The 13,843-nt window shown below is 43.8% G+C and overlaps 1 protein-coding gene across 2 annotated transcripts in view; it reads right to left on the bottom strand.

The window, feature by feature from the left end:
- Window positions 1–1,570: 1,570 nt before the first annotated feature.
- ANKRD13A (ankyrin repeat domain 13A) overlaps window positions 1,571–13,843 on the bottom strand; it is a 43,063-nt gene continuing 30,790 nt past the window's right edge. Inside the window, exons 10-15 of one of the 2 annotated variants that reach the window (XM_010379320.2) lie at window positions 13,040–13,173; window positions 12,036–12,193; window positions 10,880–10,993; window positions 7,369–7,529; window positions 4,663–4,730; window positions 1,571–3,654 (exon numbers count right to left, since the gene is read on the bottom strand). In XM_010379320.2, the coding sequence (XP_010377622.1) occupies window positions 3,459–3,654; window positions 4,663–4,730; window positions 7,369–7,529; window positions 10,880–10,993; window positions 12,036–12,193; window positions 13,040–13,173 (831 nt within the window). In that variant the 3' untranslated portion in view covers window positions 1,571–3,458. The remainder of the gene's footprint in view (window positions 3,655–4,662; window positions 4,731–7,368; window positions 7,530–10,879; window positions 10,994–12,035; window positions 12,194–13,039; window positions 13,174–13,843) is intronic. The other variant, XM_010379329.2, reaches the window with a different exon arrangement.

Genomic DNA, 13,843 nt, shown 5'->3' on the forward strand with positions numbered 1-13,843 from the left:
GTGGTCTCAGCTCACTGCAACCTCCACCTCCCGGGTTCAAGCGATTCTCCTGCCTCAGCCTCTGGAGTAGCTGGGATTATGGGCATGAGCCACCATGCCTGGCTAATTTTTTTGTATTTTAGTAGAGATGGGGTTTCACCATGTTGGCCAGGCTGGTCTCAAACTCCTGACCTCAGGTGATCCACCCGCCTCAGCCTCCCAAAGTGCTGGGATTACAGGCATGAGCCACTGTGCCTGGCCTAAAGTTGAGATTAGGAAGTCTCCTAGTGTTGCCTATGATTTAGTGGCTCCATGGAGTCATATCAGCATGTTGTATTTTTTTCCACCTGGACCTCAGGCTTAAACCTATATATTTCTAAACAGAGGTCTAGGTGGTACTTTGAACTCCATCATTCATTGCACCACAGAATCACTGGAAATTTCCATATCCAGTTCACCTTCCTTGATGTCATTTATGGTCAAGAGACTGTGACCAAGCTGGCAGTTATGACAGTTTCCCTTTCCTGTCATTATTTAGAGCAGACTTCCACTTCCTTGACATGCCACGTTTATGTAGTGTGACAAGCTTGTTTATAGAGCAGAGTGCCTTAGGAACCTAGTTCCTAGCAGTGTCTAACGTGCAGAAATTGCTCAATTAGTTTCTGGCTGGGCGCGGTGGCTCATGCCTGTAATCCCAGCACTTTGGGAGGCCGAGGCGGGTGGATCACCTCAGGTCAGGGGTTTGAGAGCAGCCTGGCCAACATGGTGAAACCCTGTCTCTACTAAAAATACAAAAAGCCAGGCATGGTGGCACACGCCTGTAATCCCACCTTCTCAGGAGGCTGAGGCAGGAGAATTGCTTGAACCCGGGAGGCAGAGGCTGCAGTGAGCCGAGATTGCGCCATTGCACTCCAGCCTGGGCAACAAGAGCGAAACTCCGTCTCAGAAAAACAAAAACAAAAACTTTCTGCTGATATTGGGCCACTCAAGCTTAGCTTTTCAGTTTTTAAATAATCCATAGTCATTGCACCCCTTGACCCGAAGGAGTAATGTTTTTCTTCATAGTGTTCTTGTAGCTTCAAGTACTGATATCTACTTTCCCCCAAAAGCAAAGCAGCTCCTTTACATCTTCCCAAATACAGCCTCAGTTTTGGAACCCACCCATTTCTACTGGCCACTGCCGTTGTTGTTTTTAATACCAACATTAGGAATAGGAAGAGTTTGGAAGCCTTATCATCTGGACTTCTAGGAACAGCCTCATAAAGCACTTGGCTTCAAGGGATAGCATTGATGCAGAGCTTTGATGTTGGCTGGGCTTCCCTTACCCTACAAGGGCCAGTTTACCTCCAGGAGGAACCACGGGTGTCAGAACAGCCCAACACTGGCTTGCTTTTAGTTTCCATTTGAAACAAGCAGCACGGGGCTTGTTAACCTGGGCAGGAAGGCTGGGAGGAGCATGCCACCTTTGCAGTGGTGAACTGAGCAATGTGAGGCATTCTAATGTTCTACTGACATACATAACAGGAAGTGTGGTCACTACATTCAGTGACTAGAAAAAACTGGAAAGAAAAAAGACTCAAAGACTGGAATATTGTATGAGCACCCTCTAAGGAAGCAGTCTTTATTTGCATTTTTAGAGTGAACACATATATGAAAAACGCTGCAACAGGTTGACACAATGCTCAGTCCCTTTTTAAGTGAATTCCAGGGGAGAAAGTCAAGGACCTTAGGGAGCAGAGCAGTGGAATGCAAACACAGAAATTACCTATGAGTCACCTTTGTAAGCCAATGACACGGCCTCGCTGCAGCCATTCCAAGAAGTGTCTTTGCTCACGGCAAATGTGAAGTAAACAAAATGCCACGTTGCGTATTTGAAACAAATGTGGCATTGCCTATACTGGCCTGCTGTGCAGGGAAGGAATTTTGGTCAGACCATGACAAAAAAAAAAAAAAAAAAAAAAAAAGGCAAATGGTGACATGGAATTAAAAGCACAATTCTTTGTGTCTGGGAACGTTTCACTGGCAACACTATGATACAGACATTACCTGGAATAGTAGTTATGTTTCTCTTCCTATCCCCAAAGAAGCACAACAGAGGAAATAGACGCAAAATGGAGGAGGGTACTGTTTACCAGGTTATTTCAGTGCAGCCTGTGGGAATGAATACATGGGCCACAGTGAGCAGTGCCCTTGGCTGTATTCCCCAGGCTTCTGTATGTTGTGCGATGGTTATTTACAGGAGGATTTGACAAAAGACAGTTAACTACTAAAGGTATCCAAAAAAGGCCTGAGAAAATCTGGTTAAAATGTATAACCTTGTATTGCTACTGATGGGAATAGTTGTTTTTATATCTTTTACAAATAATAAAAAGATTCTGTTAAAAAATAGATTTATTCAGAAAGATGTTGATTTGAACTCTGAAAAGCAATGTGGAATCATCATTTTCCCTTTTGAATGAGGAGCCATGGAGCTCCGTGGTTTTCCGCTCCCTTTCTGGTTGCAAATCCATCCTTCCTCTGGAGTGAGTCTAGGGCATGCAGTGGGTTCTTCCTAGGTGTCTATGTGGAAATCCTTCACTCGTGCAGGTGTGGAACACACCTGGTTTGGTTCTGTGTGTTCCAATATTTTGGCCAGCTTGCCCACTTCAAGAACAACCCTCAGGTTCCCCTAGCTGCTCCTTCAGGGACAGGATTAGCTGCCTTTGATTTAGCCTGGAGAATCCTGCTCTCAAAAGAATTGCCTTTACAAATTCAAATCAGATCCCTTGATGCATGCAGTGAGGTGATGTGAAACTATTAGTAATGTTTAAGGCGAAGGCAACATCCATGGCCATTTGTGTATCTTAATTTGATTCAAATAGTTAACAATAATCTAAAATAGATTCTATATGTATCTCCTCTAACTTGAGCTGGGTGTGGAAGGAATGGAATCAGATAGAGATGAAGGAAGAATAATGACAACATCCTAGAAACCCTGTAAAAAGGTAAAAATAAGGAGTACATCAGCACAGATTACCCATTTCTTTGGTGAACAGTAAAGATGTGTCTCCAATTCTCATAGACCACACTTTACAAAGGCGGCTGCTGCTCTCATATATAAAAGCACCCTGACTCTGCAATAACTTGTTTTGTTATCACTCCTTGATAAAAATTGATCTACAAACCTGTGGGGATTGGGGTTTTGTCTAAAGCTGGTAGTAAAAATGTGACCTGCAAGCCAATACAGCTAATGGAAAGTGATGATGCTCTCCTCCCCTTAGCCTGGAGATGGGGCCTGCAATCCCTGGTCCCTTCTCCACCCCAGGGAGCGGCCTGGATGGGCCCGGGAGTCCCTGGTTCTGCACCTCTGCATAAAGAAGGGGTAGCTGTTGTCTGCTGCACGCACGCGAGGTACAGGCCCTCAGCCCCGGGGCCCTGGTTGACACAGCATCTGTGACAGCCCAGAGCCTCTGCTTTGTGCGGCCCACAGGCCAAAAGGTCTATTTGTCAGTGAGTGACAGCTGTAAGACTTGCTGGAGCTCAGCCTCTTCCTCCTGGAGCCGGAGCTCCCGTTCCTCCAGCTCTTTGGCAGACAGCTCCATGGCCAGCTGCAAGTCATTATCAAAACGGCTTGTCTCGCTCAGGGCGCTGGGGCACAGGCCTTCTGTGCTGGTGAGGAGGCTCTCCTGGATGGCCCTGGGTTGGAAAACAGATAAAAAGGGAGAGTCACTACCATCATCATGGTGGCAGCAGTAACTACATTTCTTAACCGCTTACCAAGGGCATACTGTGCCAGGCATTTAATATGCATGATGCCATTTAATCCCACATAACGCTGGGGGTGTAAGTGCTGTATACAGGTGAGAAACCCCACACTGCTGCCCAAGACCACCTGACCAGTAAGTGATAGGGCTGGGAATTGAACTTGGATCTGTTTTAAAGCAAAACAGGTTCTTCATCAACAGGCTCTCACAGACACCTTAAGTATACGAAAAGTCTTCGTGAAATGAATCCTCGCAGTTTTTCCCTAACTCTCTGGAGCTGTTCCCACAAACTTCCTTTTCTTTACAATTATATAAACTTCCCACTGAGGACATCTAGGCCCTGTGGTCATACATCATTCACAGAAGATCAAACCAATCAGAAAACACTGACTCAGTACCTTTCCCCCAATGGCACTGACCTGTGAACCAGTCAGAAATTCTATCACCCATTCCTGGAAACTTGCTATCAAGTCCAGAGTTATTACAGTAAGTAACTGCCACAAGAGGAAGCAGGAGAGCCAATACTTTATCTAGTCTTTTTTTTTTGAGACGGAGTCTCACTTTGTGGCCCAGGCTGGAGTACAGTGGCATGATCTGGGCTCGCTGCAAGCTCCACCTCCCGGATTCGCCATTCTCTTGCCTCAGCCTCCCAAGTAGCTGGGACTACAGGCGCCCGCCACCTCACCGGCTAGTTTTTTGTATTTTTTTTTAGTAGAGACAGGGTTTCACCGTGTTAGCCAGGATGGTCTCGACCTCCTGACCTCGTGATCCGCCTGCCTCGGCCTCCCAAAGTGCTGGGATTACAGGCGTAAGCCACAGCACCTAGCCTACTTTTTCTAGTCTTTTCTGCCAGTGTGTGTCACCATGCAAATGCATAGTGCCACGCGTCTGCCCGCCTGTGTCCACCCTGGTTTAATCCACAGTCACATCAGTCAATCACCTCTCATACTGGGCGTCATAGGTGTTTGTCTGGCTGATCCCTCCATTCGAAGCTGGTCCTGAAAGTTCCTGGCAAAGACAAATATGATAGACATGAATATGTCTTAGGAGAAATTGGTGCCATTCTGGTAAGGAAACAATGGCAGCAAGAACCAAATTAAAAGTCTTTCCATGACCATTATCGATAGTGCTAACTAACAGGGACTTGGGTTACCTCAAAAACAACACCTAAGTGGCAGCTAGTAACATGCCACAGCCTAACTCAAAGCCACAGCCTTATCCTTTTTACAAAATCAATCTCTTAAATACAGCTAACTCAAGTGGAAGATACACACAACGAAAAACAGAAACACAGCTGACCTTGGGCAAAGTTCAAGTGACCAAAGCAGGTTTTTGTTTTTGTTTTTCTTCGAGACAGGGTCACACTCTGTTGTCCAGGCTCAAGGGTAGTGGTGTGATCGTAGCTCACTGTAGCCTTGACCCCGGGGGCACAAGAAATCCTCCCACCTCAGCCTCCTGACTAGTTGGGAATACAGATGCATAACACCATACTTGGCTTTTAAAAATTTTTGGTAGAGGCTAGGCACGGTGGCTCACACCTCTAGTCCCAGCACTTTGGAAGGCCAAGGCTGGCAGATCACTTGAGGCCTGGAGTTTGAGATCAGCCTGGACAATACGGTGAAAACCCGTCTCTACTGAAAATACAAAAATTAGCTGGGTCTGGTGGTGCCCACCTGTAATCCCAGCTGCTCAGGTGGGTGAGGCATAAGAATCACTTGAACCTGGGAGGCAGAGGCTGCAATGAGCCAATATTGTGCCCCTGCACTCCAGCCTGAGCAAAAGAGTGAGACTCTGCCTCAAAAATTAAAAAAAAAAAAAAAAAAAAAAAAGAGGTAGAGATAGGATCTCATTATGTTGCCCAGGCTGGTCTCAAATTCCTGGGCTCAAACAATCCTCCCACCTTGGCCTCCCATAGTGCTGGGATTATAGGCATGAGCCACTGCACCCAGCCAATAATTCTTCAAGGGCAAGATTAGAAGACATAATTCAATATTGGTAGTCTTTGACTTTGGCTACTCCCCTTGTTAAAACTTACGGTCAACAAGGTTTATGAAGCTTCTTGGGAGCTGGCGAGGGGAGCTAAGCTCACTTACATAGGGAAAGGAAAAGCATACCAGGCTGATGGTGATGTCCAGGGGTCTTCTCCCAGGAGGCCTCCCAAAGGGAACATGCTTGCTTTGGGGTCTGGCTTGGAAAACTGAATGGGTCTGGGAATGGGGCCATGGTGGTGGCAGGGGGAAGTGGAGGAGGTAGACTCACATTACACAAGCACTAAGACTCAGGAATAGAACCAGAAAGCTACAAGCTTAAACCAGTGAGAACGCTGGAGTGTGAGCACTGTTCTCAAAGCAGCAGCCCTGTGAAGGCAGGGACTGCTTCCCAGAGAATTCCCAGCACCTGGCACAGAGCCTGGCACAAAGAAGGTACTCTGCAAAATCTGAATGAAGAATGGAAGAAAAAGTCAATTAACAAATAAATGGGCCAGGTGCGGTGGCTGACGCCTGTAATCCCAGCACTTTGGGAGGCCGAGGAGGGCAGATCACGAGGTCAGGAGACAGAGACCATCCTGGCTAACATGGTGAAACCTCGTCTGTACTAAAAATATAAAAAATTAGCCGGGCATGGTGGCGGACACCTGTAGTCCCAGCTACTCAGGAGGCTGAGGCAGGAGAATGGCATGAACCCCAGAGGCAGAGCTTGCAGTGAGCTGAGATCATGCCAGTGCACTCCAGCCTGGCCGACAGAGAGAGACTCTGTCTCAAAAAATAAACAAACAAAGAAACAAACAAATAAATGGACTGCAGGAACCCAGGACATACCAGAGGGTGCTGGAGGCAGACCAGACCCTACCCTAGTAGAGCCAGGAGCCACGGAAGGAAGGAGATGGAAGGAGTTGATGTTAGGGGAGGAGGACCTCAAGCCTTGGACTGTCCCAGGTAGGTGAGGCATGGAGGGAGAACTACATACGACAATAAAAGGTAACTGTTCCACTGGGTGCAGTGGTGCATGACTTTAGTCCCAGCTACTTGGGAGGCTGAGGTGGAAGGATCTCTTGACCCCAGGAGTTTTAGGGTACAATATGATCATGCTGGGGAATAGCCACTGCACTCCAACTTGGGCAACAAAAAGTCACACACACACACACACACACACACACACACAGCCTACAGCTTACACAGGTCTGTCCCGTCCTTCGTTTTCTGTTTCACTAGAGACCCAGAGAGAGTTTAGGGAGATGATACCGTTTGTGGAGGGAATGGGATTCAAATCCACTTCATGACCTTCATCTGAGACTACAGACACATAGGTAATCCTTCAGGAAAAATATGATGGAATTTACTGCTTCAGTACTAGAAAATGAAGCACATCTCGAAAAGTACAGAATTACAAGCTATGTGCATGAAAATGAGGAAAAGGAAAGTCTGCCTGAAGACATCTTGTGAATGGTGCTGACTGGGATTATGTAGATGATCTCTTACATAACAAGCTTTTGTAAGAAGACCAGATGCACAAAGTACAACCTATGCAAATACCATGAATGTGTCAAACTTGATATTTAGAATAAATCTTTCAGATTAGCCAAACACTGAGGCTAACCCAGAGGGTAAGACCTCCCAAGACCTGCCATTTATTCTGATAAACCCACCTGGCTCCTGCTGGACTCAAGCAGACTTTGCTGGATGGCAAACTGCATTATCTCATAATCTTCATCTTGCAAATGCACATTTCTGCCATTGTCTTGAACATAGTAAGATTCGGGAATTTCAAACACAGATTGATCAACCTCAAAGTTTGTGATGTGGGAAGCTGAAACACAAAAGGCAACCGTCCAATGTCTGAGTTCATTACATTTCCACTCCAACTTTTTGCAAAAATGTTTTACATCAGGAAAAAAAGAAAGGCTCAAAATTATAATAATCAAGGCTTACTATTATATGAGAGATTTTGAGGAAGCATGACAGAAAAAAGTGACAGAATACAGCTTTTTTCTTTTTCCTTGATTTTAGTGGAAAAAATGAACACATAGTCATAAAAAATACACAAGACTGTAAAATGAAAAGCGAAGATTTCTCCCTCTAAACACATATGCACAGTCACACCAATGTGTTTCTTCTTTTTGCATGAAGACACATGGTAAATATATAAAAGATAGTATCTATAAAGTATCTGAACACTTGCCGGGCGCGGTGGCTCAAGCCTGTAATCCCAGCACTTTGGGAGGCCGAGACGGGTGGATCACGAGGTCAGGAGATTGAGACCATCCTGGCTAACACGGTGAAACCCCGTCTCTACTAAAAATACAAAAAAAAAAAAAAAACTAGCCGGGCGAGGTGACGGGCGCCTGTAGTCCCAGCTACTCGGGAGGCTGACGCAGGAGAATGGCGTAAAACCGGGAGGCGGAGCTTGCAATGAGCTGAGATCCGGCCACTGCACTCCAGTCCAGGCGACAGAGTGAGACTCCGTCTCAAAAAAAAAAAAAAAAAAAAAAAAAATCTGAACACTTAAAAATGATAATAATAAAGCAAATGTCTATGTGCCCTTCACCTAAGACACAGAACACTATCAATAACTGCCGGGCACAGTGGCTCACGCCTGTAATCCCAGCACTTTGGGAGGCTGAGGTGAGCAGATTATGAGGTCAGGAGATCAAGACCATCCTGGCTAACATGGTGAAACCCTGTCTCTACTAAAAATACAAGGAAAAAATTAGCCGGGCATGGTGGCGGGCGCCTATAGTCCCAGCTACTCAGGAGGCTGAGGCAGAAGAATGGCATGAACCTGGGAGGCAGAGCTTGCAGTGAGCCAAGATCGCGCCACTGCACTCTACTCCAGCCTGGGCGACAGAGCGAGACTCCATCTCAAAAAAAAAAAAAAAAAGAACACTATCAATACCATACCACAGGCACATCCCTCGTTAACAATATCCCCTTCTTCCTCTCCAGAGGTAAATACATAATTCAGAATAGTTGTTTACACTGCCTAGCTCTTCTCTGGAGTTTGCCACATGTATATCATCCTAACAGTTTGTATTAGCCTGTTTGTGAACTTGACATAAATGGAATCATTGGAATTTATTCTTCAAACTGGATTTTCTTCATTCAACATTATGCTTTTGAAATTCAACAGTCTTGACGCACATAGCTATAAATGTTTATTTTCAATACTATACGTTATTCTGTTGTATTAACAGAGTACAATAGCACATTCTACCATCCTAGGACATTTGGGTTGTTTCCAGGTTTCTGCTGTTATGAGTGGATGCTGCTGCCCAGTACTGGGGTCTCCAGATGCTCATGTGCATACGTTTCTTTAGGTACACATCTAGGAATTGGTAGGTCATACACATCTTCAGTTTACACAGTAATGCCAAATGTTTTCTTCAAGAACTATACTGATCTCCTCTTCCTGCCAAGAGTACATGAGTGTTCCTCAGCTGCACAACCTCATGAACACGTATCACCCAACTTTACTGCCACATGGGAACATAAAGTTGTATATTATTGTCGAGTTCGTTTTTATTTGAAGTCTTAATTTATATACATTAAAATGCTATCTTTTAATTCCTCCTATTGGTAGACTATAGGGGAGAAACACAGGACCATCACAATAGTTGCGGAAAACGCATCTCACAAAAATCAATACTTAAAAATGGTAATAACTCTCAGCAAACTAGAAATAAAAGAGAATAATGTCCTTCAACTAATAAGGGACATTTACAAAAAACCTACACAGATAACATCAAACCTAATGGCACAACAATCCTTCCTCCCCTAGAACCAGGAACAAGACAAGGACAGCCATTCCTACCCCTCTTACTTGACATTGTACTAGATGTCCTAGTCAGTCCAATAAGTCAAGAAAAAGAAATAAAAAGCTTAAAGATTGGAAAGGAAAAAGTAAAATTTTCTTTATTAATAGACAACATGACCATATATGTAAGAAATTCTAAGAAATCTACAAAAAAGTGTAAGACAAGTAAATTCAGCCATGTTACAAGATAAACAAGGTCAATTCTGGCCATGCAATTGTGCAAGAAAAAAAAAGATTAAAAAAATTTTTAAAAAAGAGTCAAGGTCAAAATACAAAACTCATTTATATTTCTATATACTAGTAATTGGAAAATGAAATTAAGAAAATAAGTCCATTTACAATTGCATCTAAAAATATGAATTGTATTGATGGCAAGGGAGCGTGAGGAAATCTGGGGGCATATGGAAATGCTATCTATCTTGACTGTGGCGGTGGTTACATAGATGCATACATTTGTCAAAACGTGGCTGGGTATGGTGGCTCATACCAGCACTTTGGGAGGCCGAGGTGGGTGGATCACGTGAGGTCAGGAGTTCCAGACCAGCCTAGCTAACGTGGTGAAACCCAGTCTCTAATAAAAATACAAAAATCAGCCAGGCATGGTGGCACACACCTGTGTTCCCAGATACTTGGGAGACTAGGCAAGAAAATCGCTTGAGCCTGGGAGGCAGAGGCTGCAATGAGCAGAGATTGTGCCACTGCACTCCAGCCTAGGTGACAGAGTGAGACTCTATATTCGAGAAAAAAAAAAAAAAATGCACTGAACCGTCACACTTAAAATGAGAGCGTTTTATTGTATGTACATTACACTTCAATAAAGCTGATTTTTAAGAACATCCTGTCTTTTTAATATAACTAGGATCACACATATACTACAAGTTTTTCTTTGCTTAATCTAAACTAAATCTAAAGTTTTCTTTCATCCAACACAGACTCCCTCAGATATTCCAGCTTCAGAGTGAATTATGAATATGATGACTGAATTATAAATTTTTTTTTGAGATGTAGTTTTGCTCTTGTTACCCAGGCTGGAGTGCAATGGCGAAATCTCAGCTCACGGCAACCTCTGCACCCCCCACCCCCAACTGGGTTCAAGTGATTCTCCTGCCTTAGCCTCCCGAGTAGCTGGGATTACAGGCATGTGCCACCACACCTGGCTAATTTTGTATTTTAGTAGAGATGGGTTTTCTCCATGTTGGTCATGCTGGTCTCGAACTCCCAACCTCAGGTGATCCACCCGCCTCGGCCTCCCAAAGTGCTGTGATTACAGACATGAGCCACCACGCCCGGCCATAAAATTTTTTTTAAATAACAAAACTAAACTTTTTATTTATTTATTTTTTTACCTGAATCAGCCTGGCTCCCTTCCACATTTTGAGATACAGATTCTTCAGCAGTGCTACAGCCATTAACATTTCCAAATGTAATCCGTGCATTTAAGACATGAAACAAGGGAATTTCTAACAAAATAAAAACTTTTATAAGTAAACTTTACTGAGAATAACAATAATAGTTATCATTTACTAAGTGCTTACTATGCCAAGTACTTTGATAAGTATAATTTTATTTAAGCCTCATAACAACCCTCCCCAATACACAGATGGGAAAACTGAGACTGAGAATTACATATTTTCGGCCGGGCGCGGTGGCTCACACCTGTAATCCCAGAACTTTGGGAGGCCAAGGCGGGCTGATAACCTGAGGTCAGGAGTTCAAGACCAGCCTAACCAACATGATAAAAGCCCATCTCTACTAAAAATACAAAAATTAGCTGGGCGTGGTGGTGTACGCCTATAATCCCAGCTACTTAGGAGGCTGAGGCAGGAAAATTGCTTGAACCTGGGAGGTGGAGGTTGCAGTGAGCCAAGATCATGCCACTGCATTCCAGCCTTGGCAACAGAGCGAGACGCCGTCTCAAAAAAAAAAAAGAGGGTTATGTACTTTCTCCTAGATCACAGTGAGTAAGTGATCGAGCCAGGGTTCAAGCATCATGATCATACAACTATCCAAAATTAATACTCTTCATGTGTAGATCATACAACTATCCAAAATTAATACTCTTCACACACACACATATACACAGCATTATGCATACTTGATGCATACTAGCTTAGGATGTAGATCATATTTATGTATCAAAGGATCTTGGTGTCAACTGTCTTCCTCAAATAATTATCTAATTTGAAGTCTCATTGAAGTAAGGTTTGACATTAAAACAATGACTGTGTCATGTTTTTATGCCTTTTTACATCTGTCAGCACCATTTGCAAATAGAAATGATGGTTGGAGATCTCTTGATTTTGATATGCAAAATGAACCACCAATCATAACACTTATTTAAATCAAATTAAACCACAGGAGAACTCTGACCTCCTCCATTATGTCTATAAGCTACTTTGAACTAAAGCATTCCAATTCCCTGAAGCATCCCGCCACCCACATGCTGCCACCCACAAACATGGGCAGAACCTCCAAGTGTTGCTGAAGTTTATTTAGCAGTACCTATTTTGACAGGAAATCCAGGTGGGAATTCCAATTTGATGAAATCTCTCAGTCTTGCAAAATGAGCACTTGTTCGAGCCATTAGGTCAATGATGGGAATGACCTGCTCCACGAGAGAGAGGGGAAACTCTTCACACATCCACAGCATTGCTTTAAACCTGCAGAATTCAACCGAGAAAAGACTGAGGCCATCTCCACCAGATGGGAAAAGGAGATTACTGCTATGCAGTAGGCTAGACAACAGCAGCCTTACTCTACACTCTGCCCAGTCATCTCTTAATTCGGACCTATTAAAGGTCAAATGTCTAGGGAGATGAGGAATTCACATCACCCTAAAATCTGGAAATCAAGGCAAGCGACTTGCATGACAACCTGCCACTATCAAAGTCTTAATTGACAGCAAGCATGAAGAAATGATAGCGGGTGGAAACAGTTTCATTTGAATTTGATCAGCTGAAGCTGGTTAGCAGAAAAAAAAAAAAAAAAAAAAAGGAATTCTTACATCCAATCTAGATTCTATTTGGAAAAGAGCTAATAACATGAACAATCTACTGTTGGCTTTCATGGCAAAGTAATTTTAAAATTATTTTTTATAAAAAGGGGCAGAGGAGGCCAGGAGCAGTGGCTTATGCCTGTAATCCCAGCACTTTGGGAGACCCAGGCGAGCAGATCATGAGGTCAGGAGTTCACGACCAGCCTGACCAATATGGGGAAACCCCGTCTCTACTAAAAATATAAAAATTAGCTGGGCATGGTGGCACGTGCCTGTAGTCCCAGCTATTCAGGAGGCTGAGGCAGGACAATTGCTTAAATCTGGGAGGCAGAGGTTGCAGTGAGCCAAGTTCGTGCCATTGCACTCCAGCCTAGGCAACAGAACAAGACTCCGTCTCCCCCGTTAAAAAAAGGGGGGTGGGGGGGCAGTGCAGTGATTCAACATAACACCATAAAACAGCACAATTTCTGAAACATACATAGGTTGAAAATGGCAGCTGAACCTCTCTTACTTCTGTGTTCTAATCGTCAGCTCTTTCGGCCTTCCAATGTCCCTGTCTTTCAGATCAAACTCTTCATTGAAGTACTCGTCAGGCATGATGGCTGTGGGGTTGTTTGCAGTAGCACATTCCGTGGTGAGGTCCTGCTGAGCCAGAACTCGGGAGAGTCAGAAATGCCAAGTGATGTTCACAAGTGAAGGCCTACGGCACTCAGTGTCTGAGGTGGACGTGTTAACCAGCTAAGACCAAGAAGTTCTATTCACTAACTTTTTTGAATGGAACAAGAAAATCTATGAGGGTATCACCAAACTACATGGCAAGTCTAATGGATTTCTTCATTTCACAATATTTCTCTACTCTCCTTTAAATTTTTATCTCCTGATTATAGCAAAGAAAGAAAAATATCTGAAAGTTCATGAGACTTGGAAGACTTGGAGTTGAAGTTCTAGCTGTTTCCCTGTCTAGCTTTGACAGTGGAAAGGTCATTTTTCTGCCCCGCAGAGACATCTACTGTGCCAAGTTCACATAGTTACTGTGAGCACTGAGTAAGGAAATATTTGTTAAGGTGCTCTGTTGCAATATAAAGTCCTGAGTCCTTTTTAAGTTCCATTTCTATAGAGAGTCCCCTCGTTTATAATGGATAAGAGGGGAAGCACCTGATTTCTATAATCACTACCCCTCCTCTAAAATCTTTGTTTTCAAAGATTCACTCATCTAATTCTCTTCCAAGAGTATCTGAAATTCCAGCTTGGGGGTATCTTTGGCCTTTACAAAGAGTGGGCTGTTCAGGATCCAGTAAATGCCATCCCAGGCATA

The sequence above is a fragment of the Rhinopithecus roxellana genome, chromosome 10 (genome assembly GCF_007565055.1).
Source record: "Rhinopithecus roxellana isolate Shanxi Qingling chromosome 10, ASM756505v1, whole genome shotgun sequence".
NCBI lineage: Eukaryota > Metazoa > Chordata > Mammalia > Primates > Cercopithecidae > Rhinopithecus > Rhinopithecus roxellana.